Source organism: Artemia franciscana, chromosome 9, assembly GCF_032884065.1.
Source record: "Artemia franciscana chromosome 9, ASM3288406v1, whole genome shotgun sequence".
Lineage (NCBI taxonomy): Eukaryota > Metazoa > Arthropoda > Branchiopoda > Anostraca > Artemiidae > Artemia > Artemia franciscana.
This window is the reverse complement of record NC_088871.1, coordinates 10,096,485-10,116,838: the sequence shown is the minus strand read 5'-3', so window position 1 is coordinate 10,116,838 and position 20,354 is coordinate 10,096,485. Positions and strand designations below refer to the sequence as shown.

The following is a 20,354-nucleotide window of genomic DNA, read 5'->3' as shown; positions in this document are numbered from 1 at the left end:
AAAGTCTGCTCCCTATTTAAACAAACATTACTAATCAAATGTTAAACGATAGGTACTTTATTACAGGACAAAGAATGACTCAAGAGCCAATTAACACCTAATATTGAATTCATACTTCCTCAATGGTTTTGCAACCAAGTTCAGGCTCATCATAGCCTAGTTGATCAGGAGTGCTAATGCCAAGCTCATCCAAAGTAGGCTTTATTTCCTGAAATAATAAAGAAAATGCTTGAGCGTTCATTCAAAGTTAATGCACCAATCAAGAAACACTTAAGAAGGTTTTGAATTATCGAGCCCTTAATACAAAGCATGGCTTAAAAAAACCCAACTAAAACAGATGATTGTTTGAATAAAAAACTCAAACCACATTATTAAAGATTTTATAAATAGTCTCAATAATAATATCCATACAAATTGGCTAAGCATATTATTATTAATAACAATGGCTTTGTGAGTATATATTTTGGACTTTATTTTAAGATCTGATTAGAGGCAAGAACAAGAAAAATTTCATGAGAAAACTTCTTGAGCATCTTAGTCTCAAATATATTCATACGTTTCATATACAAATCTACCCCATCTATGTAGCTAGGGGGGTGGGATGCGTGTTCAAAATATATTGGAGGGAGGTAATTTCATACCCTTTCGGCAAACTTGTGTACAACTAGGAACAACAAAAAGTAAAATTTGTGTAGTATTTTTGGCGCGTGTCAACATATTGACAGATCAAAAGATAGAGAGGGATACTGTCCCTTATCTTTTACTTATGACCACCACTATTGCCATTATTTTTTATTATCTCATTGATTTCTATTTTCCACAGCTAGTTGTTTTCCAAGTTGTGTTTTCCACAGCTAGTTGTTGTGTTTTCCACAGCTAGTTGTTTTCCAAGTTTTAGGTTTCCCCCTCCCAACTCCCCCCCCCCAATGTCACCAGATCCGGTCGGGTTTAAAATAAGCGCTCTGAGCCACGATATCCTTCTAAATATCAAATTTCATTGAGATCCGATCACCTGCTCATAAGTTAAAAATACTTCATTTTTTCAATTTTATCCAAATTAACCGGCCCCCCACTCCCCCCAGATGGTCAAATCAGGAAAACGACTATTTCTAATTTAATCTGGTCCGGTCCCTGATATGCTTGCCAAATTTCATCGTCCTAGCTTACCTGGAAGTGCCTAAAGTAGCAAAACCGGGACCGACAGACAGACCGACAGAATTGGCGATTGCTATATTTCACTTGGTTAATACCAAGTGCCATAAAAACTTTTAATTGCTTCATATTTAAAATAAGGATCTTTAAAAGATCCAAAACCAAAACTTTTTTTTAAAAATCAAACATCAGTTTGCAACAAATGCACTTGCAGCGTTTTGTATTAGGGCAGTAATCTTATCTGTAGAATGGTGTTGAGCAGCCCCAAAGATCAAAAATTTTGATTTTAATACAAATCCGAATTCATTGTATAGCTTCGACTACCAAGGAGTCGCGTGACTATGAAGTCGGGTTCAAACGATTTAAAACCAAGTAGCATAAGTAGAAACGAAACTAAATTAGTGCCTACTAGAAAGATTCCAGCTGATATTGGATTTTCAATAAATTGAGCGTTTCTTCTGTACATCAGTCGATTTACTCTCAGATTAAAGTAAGAGAAAGATACATGCTTCTTTTAATGTTTTTATTTAGTGTTGCCACATCCACCATCATTTTCCATTGATTCAAGATTCTTATTTAACACACAAGACAAAAAGACACAAATATTCAAATGGAGTCAACAGGGAGCTACATTTAAATCAAAGAATACCAATTATTCAATCAGTTTTATCAACAGCCAAAATAAACGAATCTAATAGAAGGACTATAGAGAAGGACGAGCTAAAGTTGCATAGTGTAAAAAATTAAAATATAAGATCTTTAAAAGATTTCCATTCCAATATTCCAACATAGTGTAAATTTATTTCACGTGACTTCATAATATTAGCCTTATTGATCCTGTTGATCTGCGTATGAGCCCCTATGCTTAAAAAAACTAACAAAAATCCAAAATATTGTTTAAAAAATGGCGCAATTTCCAAGCAAACCTTGAAGTATTTTATGAAAATCTTGATTAAACATTTGTATTTTTTATTAGTATTTTCCACAGGGGCAGCCAATTGAGAAGAGGGTGACAAGTGCCCCCCCCCTAGATTTTTTACCTCCGCCCGTTATTAAAAAAAGAAGATATTTTCGGTTGAATCTCCATTCACTAGGTTTTGAACACCCTTTTTTGTACCTTTATTAAAAAAAAATGAACGAGTACCCCCCCTCCCTCCCTACATTTCCATTAGCAGGCATGCCTACAAATCTTGGTAATGATTTCTTCTGAAAAACATAATATAGAATGAATATGACAATCGAGACAGGGACAAATTTGTATGTGAAAAAATTTCTATAATAGATTTGCCAGATTTTAGCAAACAGTTGTAAGAAGCTTTCTTGTCATTAACGATTACAGCTATGCCGATTTTATTGGGAAGTGTTTCATAGTTCCAGAAAATGATGAATATTATTCCTAGCAGTTTATTACATGTGTAAAGAACCTAATTCTATTTTGCTCATGTTATAGGTGTGTTGAAAGTGCGCGTTCAGTAGGTAAAGGGTGGATACATCCGATAGTGTCCCAATATTTGTTGGAACAACTTAAGACCAAATTCTGCTGAAAGTACCATGGTTGCAATAGCATCTACAGCCCGGTAAAGAACGAACCACGGCCCTTAGTAATCAAAAATTATAAAAAAAAACATTTTAATAAAAATTGGTTGTCCAAGTGGCGATCTAATCAGCAGTTTCTATTAAAGAACCCATCAGGGAAATATGGTAAAACATTGTTTTGGCATATGGCAAGCTCCCCAGTTATCTTATAGCCTATTTAACATGTTAGTGCATTTGTACACATAGTATCTAGATGTATTAGTTATAATTATTGGACGATCAAAAATCCTAGCAATGCTCTTCTTCTGGCGAATTCAACAATTCTATGTTTAATTATTGTTGCAGTGAGTTCATTGATAGATCATACAAAAAACTCTCTAATAGCAGCAACAGCCCCCAAAAGTATTAGCAATACATTTTTGCAATGTCAGGAGCAGTAAAGAACAGAATTACTAATAGAATTAATTAATTAACATAATAAATCAATTTTTTACTGAAGACACTTGGAACATTAGAAGGAGAAGCAAATTGTTTTCCCATCATCAATATCATAAAAGTTTTTAAAGTTATGCTTTTGGCTATATCCACCACTGCTACTCTCAAGTCAAGTTCAGTAGGGTAATTGTAATCAAGTACCTCCGGGTAGAGGGCACTAAGTGTCATGAAGGAGCAAAGGAGCGAACAGAGGAATGACAAAGAAAGGAAACAAAAAACCTTACCTGAAGGATGTAGGGGTAAATTTCCTTGACTCTTCCACCACATTTATCACGGATTGTTTCTAAGAAGCGGGTGGTGAGGGCATAATCGTTCAACCTTCGACATGCGTGAAGAGCAGCTATAACGATTTTTGGTTCAGGAATCAAATCCATGCCAGCAAGATCGTTCATTGCCTTTGAGAAAAAAACACAAATTATTTTGGATTATGGGCTCTCTGAGTTTTCGACCGTGAGGACTCCAATGGTATACTTTTTTATTTTGATCAACCACAGTTCACGAAGGTTTTGAGCTGCTTCTCGAAATTTCAATAATTTTGTTTTTGTCACTGCTTTTTACTTTCAAGTTCAATATGAATAATATCATTCCTTAACCAGTGTCAAATGGCAACTATTTTACATTTGAAAATTCACTTTTAAACACAATTCTGATTTATGGTTCCTTTGGGATGGGGTTTGCTCCTTACTACCTCTTCTGGGTTCAATATTACCTTTGCATTTTAATTCTTAATTGTGATTTTAGCTTGTAACAAACTGAACTTAAGAAATCATAATGATTGCATATTCTTGGATGTTAAAATTTCATTAAAAAATTTGGCTAAACGAAATTTTAAATCTATTAGCAACTTTTGTGCTACCAACCTATAGTATTCTGTCATAAGATTTCACCCACTGTACATTGCCATTTTATGGTTTATAACACTACGAGCTTTTTTACTCGACTATTTTGCTATTTATATAATTCTCCTTAAACCTTCGATTTTTTTAACTTAAAATTTTACTGTTTTATGAAAGAGAAAAGTCAATCCAGCTACCTACAGTCAGGGATAGTCACTTTTGCATAAAATCTCATCTTGTCCGACAGTACAATTGAATCTTGTTCTTCCTAGACGAATTCTTATGAAGATAAAATGAATAATGTTTTAGCTCCATTCAACAATCATTGTTATTATATTTCTACATATGTCCTCTTTATCTAAGGAGCACAAACACATGTATAGAAAGGTACAAACAGACAAAGACTTTATGAAAGAGGAGGACTGATCCTAAAAGAGCTTAATTTTAATTACAAATTACGTAGATTTTCTCATGCTTTAGGTTCATTGGGAGCGGTGGTGGTTATTCTAAGAAAGAGGTTTCCTCAATAGTTTTTGAAAGATAATCTCCTAGTTTTATTAGTAACTATAGATGGAGGAAAAGGGGGTCGAAAATTGAAAAAGGGGTATTTTCCGGCTGTACTATTTAATTTCTCCTTTGGATAAATTTTAATACAAATCTTCTGTCTCTCCTCTCTTTTTATGAGGCATGCCCCCAAGGTTAAGGTCCCTGGCCCAATTTAAGAGCCAACTTAGTGCACTTCATTTCTTTACATAAAACCACAAAAGAAAACTTGAATAAAGCCTAACTCTCAAAGAGCGTGAATATTGCTTCGCAAAGCGAGAATTGCGTCGCCGAGCCACAAAAAGCTACTTGAATTAAAATCAAGTAGTTGTGGACATCAAGCCATGGCTAATTGTAGAAATAGCGACGAAGACCACACTGCCTTTCCATCACAAACACCAAAACAAGAAGAACAATAGGGAATTCTTTTTGCAAGACAATGTAAAACTGATTAGAATGAATATTTCAACTGTAGAATGAATTATAGAAAAAGCCAAGACAGATAGTCCAAAAAAAACTCGCTTCGCAGAGCTTCAACTGGAAGTTGAAAAATCGAGTTGCTTGGCGATATTATTAAGAGAGAAAATAAATATGGATTTGGAAAAGTTAATAACAAGCGTTAGATCATTTCCTGTTTTGTATGATATGAAAAGCAAGGAATATAAGGACCTGGCAGCTATACTTGAAAGGAAGAGGCAAACACACTGAAGAAAATCAGGTAAAAATGTGTTTTTTTTTTTATTTGTTGACTCTTTGAAACGAATAACCTAGTTCCCAAGCCCTCTTCCCCAAGATAAATTCCCACCTGTCGTCATTATTATAATATTTATTCAGCTTATTCAAAATTTACCTAACAAATAACGTCAATTTGATTGGTTGAATTAGGCTAGCCTACTGATTTCCAGTAGATCAGCCTTCTCCCCCCTGTTGTCTTTATAATAATATTTAGCTCATGTTTTGGTCAGCTTCTACAAACTTTACTTTTGAAACGAATAGCCTAGCTCCCAAGCCCTCTTTCCCAAGATCAATTCCCTCCTTGTTTTCATTACAATGTTTATGTTTAGTCACCTTATTCAAAGTTTCCGTAATGAACAACCTCAACTTGATTGATTGAATTAGCCTGCTGCTTTAAAGTAGACCAGTCCCCTCCCCTCATCTTGTCTTTATTATAGCATTTTGCACTAATATTTGTGCTTAGGTTAGCTTCTCCAAACTTCACTTTTGAAATGAATAGCCTAGCTCCCAAGTCCTCTTTCCCAAGATCAGATCCCCCTTGTTGTCATTATTAAAATGTTTATGTTTACTCAGCTAATTAAAAGTCTACCTAATAAATAATATTAAATTGATTGGTTGAATTAGCCTACTTCTTTGAATTTTTTTTTTGTGATAAAACTGTTTAAAGAGCTTACCAAAAAAAAAAAAAAAAAAAAAAAAAAAAAAAAAAAAAAAAAAAAAAAAAAAAAAAAAAAAAAAAAAAAAATCAATAATACTTAATAATAATAATAATTTATTTCTTACCCACGAAAACAATATAAAAGTATTAAAATGTGGAGTAAAAACCATGAAATACACGCAAAAAATGCAAAACATACAAAAAATGAAAAATAGTGACTGGAATTTTTTTTTAGCAGATATGCTATTTTTAAAAAGCATGCATGAGCCAATGAAAAGGTTGAGTGACCAGAAAAAAGCTGTCTTGAAGATAAAGATGCAAGAGCTCATGTATAACACAGAACTTAGAGAAATATAAGCTTTATTTTTAATAAACAAGTGCAATTTTATCAGACTGATTACAAACAACTAATTTCTTCTTCCTGTATTTGTCACATGACCATTCTAACAGGGAACAGAGCCTTTTGAACTGTTTAAATAGAGTTTTAACAGCTCCCTAAATTTGACAGCAGCATGTGAAGATCTGTTGCAACTTTGTCTATTTAAGGGGTTGAGATTTTCAGTTCCAACAATTTCTGTCCTGTAACTGATTTCTATCCTCTGTATCTACAAATACTTGGGGGCAGTACTGATTCTAACCACCATATGGTGCAGATGACATTAACAAACTATGGAGACATATTGTAGCCTTAACAATGTCCTTGGCTGTTTCAACCTTGCAGTAAATTCTGTTCTAAAAATCCTCCACCTTGCCGCTTAAATTCCAAAAGCATTTTCAATGATTCTTCTGGCTCTGATTAGTAATTATAAATCTTTTTGTTTTGCTGGTCGATTGCTGTCTAGGAAAATGTCTCATTATATTAGTTTGAAGAGGGAAAGCCTCATCTGCTACAATAACATGAGTAAATTTAGTATTGGTTTGAGGTAAGTTTGAATCTGGGGGGAATGGAGAATCTCCTTTCTACACAGCTCTTCCAAATAAAGAGTGTCCAAAAACACCGCCATCACTATTTCTTCCTTCAGACCCTAAATCAACCACAATAAAATTATAGTCAGGATCACACACAGCCATTAAATTTAAACTGAAGTTTTTCTTATAACCATAGCATTCTGACCCCGAGTTTGGTGGGAACTGAATTTTTACATGCTTTCCATTCAAAGCCCCAATACAGTTTGGAAAGTTCCATTTTTCACAGAACCCTTAGAAAATTGCATCAAAAGTTCCAGAGTAGGACCGGGTAAGTAATAAGGCTAGAGGGTATAATATATTGCTTTGCAAGCGTCTGAAATAATCATAGTCAATGTAGACCTGCCAACTCTGTATTGAAATGAAAGAGACCTTTTACTTTCTCCTGTAGCTAGGTATCTCAAAGTTACTGCCAAACGTTTTTCTGTTGAGATTGTCTGTCTCCAGTTTGTTTTCTTTTTTTTATATATGAGGTTTGATGAAATTATGGATCATTTTAAACCGATCAGGACACAACCCGAAGTAATCAAAATAGAAATCAGGGTCTTCTTTCTCAAATTCTTTGATAAGTAAATTAAATGCATCATTAGAGTAAGGGCACAAGCAGAAGTACAAAGTCATCTCATTTTTTTCTTCATCTCTTGAAGCGAAAAAAAAAAATTGCCTGGAGTGCGAATTGTCTAGATATTTTTGCTTGCGCCGCAAACATTTTTTTTTTGTGGACGATTTTTTGTCAGGCTGTGGGAGAACTAAGCTTAAAGATAATTTTGCCTGGAATAAAAAAAAAAAAGAAAAAGAAAAAAAGTTCCTTTGCCCAGATCAACTGAATTTTCTTAGGAAGAAAATAAAACATGGGCAGCCACAACATCCTTTATAACTATTTAAGAACAACTTTCTATGTCACAACAACCCTTTAAAAGTGACCCCTTTGAAAACCTAACCCATGTTTTAAATGAAGCTACAGGTTTAAACCTTAAAGTAAACTCCTAGATAAACTACCACAAGGATAGACTTTCTACAGCTCACTTCCTTTTAGTAGACCCTATTTTACCCAACATGTCAGAGAAACGAGTTAAACTCCTTAGAGTTGCATTTTCCAATAATCTCAAGTGGGAAGCTCAAGTGGGGGTTAAAATATTGTTAAACGTTGTTACCCAAGGATACGTTATCTCCATGTTTAACTGCCCTTTGTCAGACCATTATTGAAATACACATATCAGGTCTGGCATCTTTCTTGTGAACTTATCAACAAAATTGAGTTGGTCCAAAGGCCTGTGTTAAGGATCATTTACAAGCAGATTAAAACCCCATGCTTCCTAAAGCTGAATACCTTACTACCTTAAAAGAAAGAAAGGATGATATTTCTTTGCATTGCTAAGTCTGCCATTTCCATTACCTGCACAGAGATCATTTCCCTGGTTTCCACAAATCCCACTAGACCTTATCTTCTCCTCTTAGTTGACACAGCACTCCCAACTTACTTGCCGATTGACGCCGTTACCAAGATATTCTGAAAGACTTTCATCCTTTTTATCATGGAGCACCTTCTGAACTAAGTAAGGTTCTTCTGTCTCCTTTTATTTATTCATGAATTGTCACAATAATTATTGTCTTCTTATATTGCCGTTATTTTTTTTCCTTTTTTGATGCAGTATGAGCTCTAATTTTTTAGTTTCAAGTTTGAGTTATACTTTTTATTTTTTTTTTGGCCCAAGCCTTTTTTTATCAACTTTTTCTTTACTGATTTCTGACTTGCATATGGTTGTGATCTATGATTTGCGTATGATTATGATAAGCTTATGATCTGTTTTGTTTCTTCTTAAACCATGAATTTGGCTATTCTTTTTGGCTTCTGATAGTTGTTTCTCAGCAAAGTATTATCTAGTCTCATACCACCTTATGCTTTCATTTTTAGTCTTATTTCACTTGAAATGATAAGAAAAACGGAGCAGTTGCATCAAGTCACAGAAATTAGGGGGAGGGGGGGGGTAAAATGTTTTTAATTTTTTGTTCAATGTGAATAAAAAAGGCAATTTTCATTGAAAATACCACAAAAGGTATTTATCCAAATCCAGGGAGAGGGGCAAACAAAATTGGGGGTTAGGTGCCCTTCCTCCCAATTGATGCCACTGAAAAAGAGACTAGTAAGAACTAATCTGCATGATAGCACTTAGCAAGAATATGGTCAGTTTCAAACACTTTTCAACCTACCTAAATTAAAAGTGTACTAGCTATTATTTTAGAATCTGTATTTACTTGATATGCAAGTAACTAACAAATTTGAGGGAAGGAATAGTTATTGCATGCATACCTTACATTTACTATATTTTTTGTGATGAGAATCTGCATATTCACTTGTTTATGATGTATGTAATTAAAAATCAATCACAAAAGGGGTTTATCACATTTTAAGATCATTCTGAGAAAGATTTGTAGATTGTGTTGTATTCAATACGCATCCTCTAGTTCTCTCTTGAAATGTTTATACTGGTACATTTATGAATAGTTCAAAGCAAATGTAAAAATGAGGAAAATTAGCTTTTATTCTTCTCTTAAAATCTTCAAACTTAGGTGAATGTTCAACAACAATAAGTTATATGCTTTCAAATACAAAAGTGAAACAGAAGGCTGCTTTACCTTTCGGATTTCCCATCCATCAATGTCAGGTCTGTTGAAAAAAGCCTCATATCTGGCATCAAATTCTTCATCAGATTCAGTCTTGTGCTTAGAGAGCTGAGTAGAAGATAATGCCAAACCTTCAAAAAGAAACAAACTTTAAAAATGAAGAACTTAGGAGAAATTCCAAGAAAAAAGTTCATGAAAACCTCAGTAATATAAATAAAATCTAAATTTCCTGGCCAAATATGTATGCATGAGTTTTTTTTTAGGGCAGTAAAAAAATGAGATAGGAAATAAAAAAAAGTGAATTTGAATGAGAAGTGCCCAGAAATTCAAGACAATTTCAGATTTCTGGGGGGAGGGGAAGGTACCTTGAACTGTACTAGATACATCCCTAATCCTGGCCATCAGTATTTTTTTTATCATGGCAGTGGCTTCCTCCACCCAATAATTTTCAAGGATATTCTGAAAACATGCAGAAATCAAGCTCTTTTTCGGGGGAAGGGGGGTAGTGCTCAGACCATATCTATGGGAAATAGAAAAAAGGCACCCTAGTTACCTATCAACTGGGTTAGATTGATGATACTGTTTTATTTTCTTTGTTTACTGAGCAGTAAAAAAACAATAAAAACATCTGAGCTTTTTCAGAAAGTAGAAGTCAACATAGATAATACAAGTATACAAGTCACAGAATTACAATGTATGGTGTATTTAGCTCAAAACTCAGGCAAGTTTTAGTTCTGGTATATTTTGTATTGTATATATTTTTAAGTGTTCATTGCTCATTTCATATTTTGTATCTAGTATCTTTCATAGTTGTCAAGTGTTTAACTGCTTTGTATTTCTCTTGTTTTCTAATTCAATTACTGTTAGTACATTAAAAACCATAATACGTTAAAAACCATGAAGCTATTCCACAAATAGTCTTATGAATTTTATCAATTTGAAAACTTTTTCCATAAAACACGTTTTTCAACGAAAAGTTATGAGCTCCACTAAGCCAAAGATGAGCAGAAATAGAATCAAAACAAGGGGGACTGATCCTTCTAGATCAGTCCCTCTAGACTGACCAGTCCCTTCTAGACTGATCTCAATTCAAACTCAAAACAAGACAAAAATAAAACAAGGGGGACATATCCTTCTCTCAACACCAGAAAATAATTTGCACTTTACAGAAAAAAAAATGATTGAAGAGTTAGATTGAAGAAGCTGTTTTATTTTCTTTATTGAACAGGCAGTAAAACACCCAATAAAAACACAGAGACCAGATGTTTTTCAGAAAGTACAGGTCAACATAGAAGTATAATTACAATACATGGTGCATTTAGCTCAAAACTCAGACAAGTTTTAGTTCCGATATATTTTGTGTTGTATATATTTTTAATTGTTCATTCTTCATTTCATTTTTGTGTTTCTTTTGTTTTCTAATTCAATTCATGTTAACAAATGACCATGGATTCTCAGTTAAAAAATAACATACTGATATTTATTCCTTAAAGTTGTGATAATTTTTTACTTGTTAAAGTAAAAAAGTGAAACATTTTCAACATGTTTTTTTCTCAGTAAAGTGCAAATTATGTTCTGGTCTTCAGAAGGCATGGGGGTTGTCAGCCTTTCTCATGTTAATTTTTGTTCATTCAGTTTGACTAGGGTATTTATTGTAATTTCTGTTTGTTTTGAGTTTTATTTATTTATTGATGGTGATTTGTGATGGTTTTATGCTTGGAAGGTTATTTGACTTTATTTCTGCTCATTTTTGGCTTGAACATTTCTTCAAAAATATTGTTGGTGGAAAAAGTTTTTTAAATTAATTTCTGTTTTTTTTTTTTATTCAAATAGTCTTTTTCATGAAAAAGAAATAATATTTTATATTTTTTTCTATAGGAATCCACAGTTTGGCTTGTTATTTGTATGTTGCAGAAAGTTTTCCAATAATTTTTGATCCTGAAACAAATGTTTTTTTAATTGAATTGTATAGCTCCTCAGGTTCACCACAGAAAAAAACTTAATATGATTCTAAAAAAATTCTATCTATGCTCTTTGGCAACCTGGATACACTTACACTCTTTTGATTTATTTAAATTGTAACAGTAGAAGCAGTAATAGTAGTAGCCCCAAAAGTTTCAAATTAATACTCCCAGTTGTTCTCAATATATTGCTGAGGTTTCTTATTGACAAACAATGCCTTTTGATTTAGTTTTAAAGCATATTGGGCCAACTGCAAAACTATGGGGCTTGACATACCCAAAATCCCTAGAAAAATAGCTGCTTGACTGTTCTACAATGTTGAACAAAAGGGTTGTCTCAAAATTTTGATTGGATGCTTGTTTTGGAAAATAATGGCCATGTGAGGGATTCACTTTTAACTCTTATAAAAGGCACTATAATTTCCAAATTTCCAATCAAATGAGCCCTATCCAAAGTTTATACAGCCACCCATTCCATAAAAATCTTATGTCTTTGGGGCATAACTTAAAACACTTGCCTCCAAGTTCTGAGGGACTATTTCAGCCCTGAAGCCTTTTTATATTATCATTAGACAATTTTAAACAAAATGGCAGTCAACTGACTGAGCCATATCTGAAGCTTATGCACCCTTCATACCTTTCAAACACAGCCAATCAGAATAACAGGCAAGGGAAGAGGGCTGTATGTCCTCCAACCACTTTTGACTATTGATCAGGGCACTAGAACTATCAATTCCCAATCCAATGAACCCCCTCTGAAGTTTATTGATTTAAAAGAAAAATCAGAGGCTTAATTGCAGTTTGGATTTAAAATAAGAGCTCTGAGACACAAGGTCCTTCTAAATATCAAAATTCATTAAGATCCAATCACCAACTCGTAAGTTAAAAATACATCATTTTTTCTAATTTTTCCTCTCCCTTCAGACCCCCAGATGGTCGAATTGGGGAAAACAACTTTATCAAGTCAATTTGTGCAGGTCCCTGATACGCCTATCAATTGACATTGTCCTAGCACGCCCAGAAGCACCAAACTCACCAAAGCACTGGACACCCTAACTCCCCCAAAGAGAGCAGATCCAGTCCAGTTACGTCAATCATGTACCTAACTCCCCAAATATCACCGTATATGGCCGGGATTCAAAATAAGAGCTCTGAGACACAAAGTCCTTCTAAATATCAAATTTCTTTAAGATCTGATCACCCATTTGTAAATTAAAAATACTTCATTTTTTCAATTTTTCCACTTCAAGCCCCCCCCCCCAGATAGTCGAATAAGGGAAACGACTGTTATCAAGTCAATTTCTGCAGGTCCCTGACATGCCTACTAATTTCCACTGTCCCAGCACGTCCAGAAGCACCAAACTCGCCAAAACACTGGACCCCCCCCAACTCCCCCAAAGAGACTAGATCCACTCCAATTATGTCAATCATGTGTCTAGAACTTGTACTTATTCTTCCCATCAAGTTTTATCCCAATCTCTCAACTCTAATCGTTTTCCAAGATTTCTGTTTCCCCCTCCAACCCCCTATGTCTCCGGAACCAATTCGAAATGAAAATGGAGCATCTGAGACATAAGATCTTTCTATATATCAAGTTTCATTAAGATCTGATCACCCATTTGTAAGATACCTCAATTTTCAACTTTTCCAAGATTTCTGGTTTCCCCCTCCAACTCCCCCCAATTTCACCAGATCTGGTCAGGATTTAAAAAGAGAGCTCCAAAGCACAATATCCTTCCAAATATCAAGTTTCATTAAGATCTGATCACTGTTTATAAGTTACAAATACCTCATTTTTTCTAATTTTTCCAAATTACTCCCCCCCCCCCAAAGAGAGCGCATCTGGTCCGGTTATGTCAGTTATGTATCTTTGACTTGTGCTTATTCTACCTACTAGTTTTCATCCTGATCTCTCCACTTTAAGCATTTTCCAAGATTTCTGGTCCCCCCCAACCCTCCCCAATGTCACCAGATCCGGTTGGGATTTAAAACAAGAGCTCTGAGACACAATATCAATCTACATATCAAATTTCATTAAGATCCAATCACCCATTTGTAAGTTAAAAATACCTCATTTTTTCGAATTTTTCCAAATTAACCATCCCCCCACTCCCTCCCAGATGGTTGAATTGGGGAAAAACTATTTCTAATTTAATCTGGTCTGGTCCCTGATACGCCTGCCAAATGTCATTGTCCTAGCTTATCTGGAATTGCCTAAACTAGCAAAACCAGGACAGACAGACCAACCAATTGACCATAATAATCTGTGATTGCTATGTGTCACTTGGTGAATACCAAGTGCCATTGAAACAAAGGATATAAAAGAACTCATATTAAAACACAATCTTTAAAAATTAAATATTTTCACAAAACAGTCCTAGCATCATTACTTGAGGAAAGTTCAACCAGGACTGGTACATCAAGCAAAGTGAAAAAGACAATTCATTCAAATGGAATAAAAAACATTTACAAACAAACTCTTAAGCCTAGACTTACCTTTTTTGGCAGTCAGTCTAGAAGATCTGTCCATAACAGGTTGAGGGGTATTGTTTACAGGTTTTTAATGTAATTTGCTAAATCATTTTCAGTTAAATTTGTATATGAGGCATTAAGTGAATATTCTCCCAAATCCCTATTTAAAGAAATATTACTATTTCTTTTGATTCAAATTTCAATTGCCTCTTGAACAACCTGAATTATGCCTACATCATTGCTAATAAGGAAAGTTTCTTCAAAAAGCATTTTATGGCTAGGATAATCAAAACATGACTGCTTAAAGCAGAAAGAAATATTTGTAGTATTAGAATTTAAAGCTTTAGTTATGTCATCTTTGTGCTGTTGTAGACATTTCTTTAAATTTTGATAGGCTCTACCAATATAGTAGCTGCCACAGTCACATGGTATTTGATAAACCCTTCTTTGGCAGGTAACTGGGGTTACATCTGTACCAGAGTTTAGGAAGTTCATGATTCTAATGGAAGGTAAATTATATTTCAGGCCTTGGCAGGAGCTTCATGTGGTAAAAGATCCTTTATTTTACAGGAAGGAGGCTGATTACCCTCCAATCACTTTTGACTACTAAAAAGAGCAATAGGACTTCTGATTACCAATCTAATGAGACACCTCCAAAGTTTATACAACCACCCTTTCTATAAAACCTTATATGCCCCTGGGGAATAACTTACATCCCTTGCCCTGAGGGCTGTCTGTGGGGGGTGGTCATCCTCAAAGGCATCATTCCTGAACCTTTCAAGCACACTGAACAAAATGGTTAGCTCAAAATTTTGATTGGATGTGTTTGGGGTAATGATGGGCAGGGGGACTGGTTGCCCTCCAGTCACTTTCAACTATTGAAAAGAGCACTAACCCTTTCAAGTTCCAATCAAATGAGTCCCTTGTTAAGTTTCTACAACAACTCCTATGCAAAGTGGTATGGTCTGACAAAAAAAAAGAATAACTTGTAACCATATTGCTCTTTACATAGGGATCACTATTGTACTGAGTATAATATTATCAAATTACACCTGAATCCTAATAATGTTCAGTTCCAATATTTACAGTTCAGTTTATATTTAGTGTTGTCTAGTCTTCCTCTCTATCTATTCTATTCACCTTAAACAATTAATAGGTTTAGACAGTTTAATAATTTTCAGTTTAGATATGTTTTTAGTGTTGTCAAGTGTTCTCCTCTTTTGTTTGTTTTATTTTTATCTTTTCAATTTTTTGTTTCTTTTATCTTTTTTGTATTTTTATGTGGGAAACCATATGGCTTACAACCACTAGTAATAATAAAAAGAAAAATAAATGTAACTGTCAGGATAGCAAATAGGAGGCTTTAAAGTACATTAGTCTTGTGCTTACACAATTACCTTAAATTGCAGCTTGGAGCAATCTAAGGATTTTTCCTTGTAGAAACTCCAGAGTTAAAAATACATGACACATAGCTGAATATGTACACTTGACTAGTGGTTTGATATTGCTAATTCGAGTGCTTCCCAGTTATACTTCCATTAATTGTTAAGATGGTTCTTAAAGCTGTCTGCACTTTGGGCAGCAATGGTATCTGGCAGTAATTTGTTCCAGAGGTTGGCAACACAGCTGGTAAGGAAATGGGCATCTTGCTGCTTTGAGGAGAATTGCCTGGATAACTGCAAGTTATGTCCCCTTGTACAAGAGTCCTGAGATGCCAGAGGAAGAAGATCAAGAAGTGCCTTTGAATCAATAAGTTTATTAGCCAGAATGGCATCACCCCATGTTCTTCTATAAACCAGAGTTGGGAGTTTCAGCTTGCATAATCGTGTAGGGTAAGGGAGCTCATGCAGTCCACTCACCCCTTAGTGGCTCTTCTCTGGACATCTTAAAAGGCTCAGAATTTTAGGAGAATGGGAGGAAATTTTTCTTTTTATCAACCCTAGTAGTGAGCTGGCTGATGCTGCTGCCTTCTTTGCATGAGTGCTGAATTTAAGATGATTGTCAACAATTGCTCCTAGGTCACATTCTTCCAACACTGGAGAAAGGAACTGACCATAAAGAGAGTAAGTTGTATTAATATTCTTGTGCCAAAAGTGTAAAACATGACATTTTGACACATTGAAATTGAGTAGCCAAGCTTTCGCCTACATGCTAAGGAGATCAAGGTCTTTCTGAAGTTGGGAAGTATCCTCAAGAGTGCTAACTGGACCAATTGTGTTGAATGTGTAGTAATATGATATTACAACACATTCAACACAACAAGAATTAAGGAGAGGACTGCTATGTATATTTTTTCTAGAAAAAAATTCCATCTCACCTTAATTTTTTTTAAGATGTCAAGCTTTTTCTGCAGCAGATTTGGGTCCATTTTAATAGCCAAGATTATCTTAGAGGTAGAACAGCATTTGTTCCTGTGATTGGCACTAAAAACACTGACTATCATAGGACATTCTGTATGAAACCTATATAGTAAGGTTTGAAAGAGAAGTGAAGAATAATATCAGTTTACAACATGTGGGAAAGATTGAATATAGTTCCTCTTATTTTATATTTATTATTATGTATTTTATTTTTATTCATCTTATTATATTGAGCCCTTAAAGGGCTGAAAATAGCCCACAGTCACTAAAATTTTCAAATCATATTTCTAAAAACTGTCTATTGTGAAATTAATTGCCATTTGTAGCTGATTCAGGAGTTGGTATTATCACTGTCCTTGGATAAATGTAAAATTGGTAAAATGTTATTTTGAAAAAAAAAATATGTAGAAATTTTTAAAGACCTAGAAACCTCTAAAAAATTACATTAGTTTTACTGTGATGTCATTTTAAGGGGTTTCAGGTTCTTTATATAAATTCCTGTAATGTTTTTTTTCTTCAAAATAACATTTTACTATTAAGACTAAGAAAAGTAATAATTACTATTCTTGAATCACCTACATATGGTGATCTTTCCTCACAAAAAGTTTTTTTTTTTTGAATTTTTTTTTTAGATTTTTGGTTACTATAGATTGTTTTCCCTTTTGGGGTTTCATTAAGGGCTCAAAGTGTAATTTTCTCAGAAAAGATTATTGAATCATACAAGATCATAAAAAGGGAATCTTATGGTGTAGCCTATTTACTTTTGTCCTAGCTATATTACATTGAAAACTGCAAATTTACCCCAAGTATATTATAGCCAATTTTAGGCCCTAGATTTAATCCTAAAATTTTCATTCCCTTAGCCTACTTTCCCAAATACCAAGAAGCCTTTTGACAAAAACTTTGCCAAAAAGGCATTGAATACTATGTTCACCTTATTCCTAGGTTAGTAATAGAATTGTGCCTATGTGTACCATTTCATCAAATGGTAGGCTGTTTCTCTTTTAAGGCAAAGATACACAGTAGTATGCTATGCCAGCTAATCTACTCTTTAAAAAGCTAAATCACAATTTCAAATTTACTGATAGACAAGAGCAGAGCCTCATCTTGGCTATACATTTAAAGCTTAAGCATAATCTTTGATGCCAGATCTCAAAGTTTGTACAATATATCCTTATGATAGACAAAGTCAACCTTGTATGGCCTTAATCCAGGCTAATACAATTGCTGAGGAACAGAATAAGTTTATTTATATAAAGTAGAGCAGAGAACTAACTTTTGTCTAAATTTCAATTTTGAAAGAACAGATGTTGGCTAGCCAAAGACTACCACCATCATACCTAAATAAACTAGAGTAGGCATAGGTCATGCTTGCAAAATGGATTTTTTTAACTTACATAACATTTGAAATTACCTCTTTTAGATATAGCTTCTGTTCCAGCCCTTGCAATTGCAAAGAGAGTGTTCCTTAGCATTTCAGATTTTAAACTATGGAATTTTTTAAGAAAATTGAAAAAAATTTCCTAACGCACAGTGTTGCGGATGATGTTAAAAATAAATCACCAACGGTGCCAAGCCTTTGAAAATAAACATATCCATTTTCCGATTAAAACTGTAGCGCAAACGATTAATTTGTGCTGTCTGAACTGCAGGTTGAAAATTTGCCTCAATAAGAAGAATATTTCCGATAAACTAAAATTTGAATAGATACCCAAGCCAGATAGAATCAAGTCAAATAAAACTGTACCAAAAAATTTCAAATGTGCAGCACTGTGCACCAGGACCTTAAATAATATAAAAATGGTATAATTATATCGTATCAGAAACGCTGCAAGTGGCTACAGATTAAATTGTAATTACCAAAGAAATTAACCATTTCAAGAAATTTAACGAGAATATTATGCAACTAAGTCATTAAAAAAACCCTGCGTTTTTCTTGAAGCATTTTTAGTCTTTGGAAAATTAAAAATCAAGTGCAAAAACAAATACAAATTTGAAAGATATATCCTTATCTTCAGGTAAACATGTTGGCCAATTTCAAACAAAAACAAGCGAGATTGCAGAGCTGAATTTTCCCAAAAAAGCCACTCCTTTTGTACCCAATTTACCTTTTAAAAGAAAAATTCCTCTTTTTAAAAGTTTCTCTCTTTAAAAGACCCAGCTATTGAACAACCAGAAAAGGTTCTAAGTTGCTATGAACGAAGTAAAGCGGAAAATTTATTAAAAAGAGGTGAATTTTATAAAAACCAGAAAAGGTGTGCTCAAAATTTAGTCCAAAATGGAGTAAAAAAAATAAGAGACAATGCATATGAAAAACAAGTACGTTAGAAGTGACTTTTTCTGTAGAAGTTCAGATCGGTGATAGAAAATTTGTTTTAACGAGCATAGTATTTGCCCGAATTCTTTTAAAAAACATTGATTAAGAAAAAGGTAAACATAGCCACTTGTCAAAATTGCGAGCTGAAAATATTGTTTTAACCAGCTGATATTATGTTTGCAAGGCTGAAATATATTCAGTTTCTTAAATAGAAAAATGGGTCGCACTTCCTTGGCTTTGCTGAAAAACTGATGCACATGAATGTTTCTTTATCTTAAACCAGAAATGGTAAATGATTAAGCACAAAATAAAGGTTTCATTTTGTTTATGCTTTCGATGTAGATTTTATTGGAAAACCCCCATGCTCAGATGATCTAGAACCTTAAAAAATAGCCAAAATACACCTAAGAAACGAGACACAAAATTCCACGTTTTATAAGTCATGAAGACATTCATTGTTATCAATTTTTCTTACCTTGATATATTACATTGCCAATTCAGGCCTGCTATTGATTTATGAGGAATTATTAGTTATGAGGAATTACAACTGTCTTCGTACGAAAAAAAGTAGCGAGTTCGAATTCATTTGTTTCGGGTCGAAAGGAATATATTTTTGAAAAGTCTGTTTCAAATAAACTGGCACGTTATATTTCCCTATATTTGTAGAATTCTGAAAAAGAAGCATTTTACTGAAAACTAGACACACATATTTTTTAGACGATTAAAACTCTAAAACGGGGTTTGTTAAATATTTGTTCATTCAAGACCCCATTTATGATTCTGAGTTTCCTGGCGCCCCATATAGATACAAAAGAAAGATAAATAAATAGTTCTTAATAATTTTCATTTATTTGGTAACAATATAAACGGGCGCAACTTGCAATGGGGCAGAGGGGTAACTGCCCCCTCTAAAGCCCTGTTTGCCCCCTCCCACCTGGAATTTAGTTTCTTAAAACAATCTTTTCAAAACTAAGATAAGCCTAGATAATTCAAGTTTAGAGAGAAACAGATCAGTTTTCTTTAGTATATTTTTGCCTTTTTGGTATTTGCCTTTTTATGTCTCTTTTCCATTTTCCACTGTCGTTTTTATTTGATCTTGGAAAATTGGCTCCAACTTTGCCCCCCCCCCCTCCCCTCCTGATTTTGAAGAAATTACGCCACTGGCAATATACATATCGATATCAAAATATGTAGTTTTAGAATTCGTTAAGAAATATATAAAAATAAATTATAAACTGCACAAAAAGTTGTAAAATTGTAGTTATTATAGTTAAAGAAATTATTTGTCCTATTTTTCTTAAAAATTCCATTTTTTTGTAATAAAATAAATAAAAGGGAATTCTGACCGTCTTGGTTCGCCGCTCGAATATATTTGAACGTGGTCGTCGAGTGGCTAGTATTAATTTAAAATCAAAGAAACAATTTAATGACATGGACGTGTCTGTTTTGTTTATTGTATGACAAACTGATTCTTGGCAGAATGTTTGAGACTGCTTGACAAAAGACCTCTTCAACATATCTTAATGATGTGCTTACTGTCAGTAACACTTTTATATGTATATAGTATGGTTGTGCTGAATTGCTGCTCAGCCTACTGGCTGAAATATGAGCTTCACTGTGATTAATTACTTTTCAGCATTACATATTTCTGCTTCACTTATTTCCTCCCTTTACACTATAATCTTCACGATTATAGTG

The 20,354-nt window shown here is 33.9% G+C and overlaps 1 protein-coding gene across 1 annotated transcript; it reads right to left on the bottom strand.

Annotated features, from left to right (window-relative positions):
* Positions 1–41: 41 nt before the first annotated feature.
* On the bottom strand, positions 42–17,911 carry LOC136030978 (cytochrome c oxidase subunit 5A, mitochondrial-like). The gene is made up of 4 exons (XM_065710132.1): positions 17,754–17,911; positions 9,559–9,677; positions 3,408–3,578; positions 42–208 (listed from the first exon to the last, which is right to left on the bottom strand). Exons 1-4 carry the CDS (start codon positions 17,812–17,814, stop codon positions 110–112), a joined length of 450 nt encoding a protein of 149 aa, XP_065566204.1. The 5' UTR covers positions 17,815–17,911; the 3' UTR covers positions 42–109.
* Positions 17,912–20,354: the final 2,443 nt, after the last annotated feature.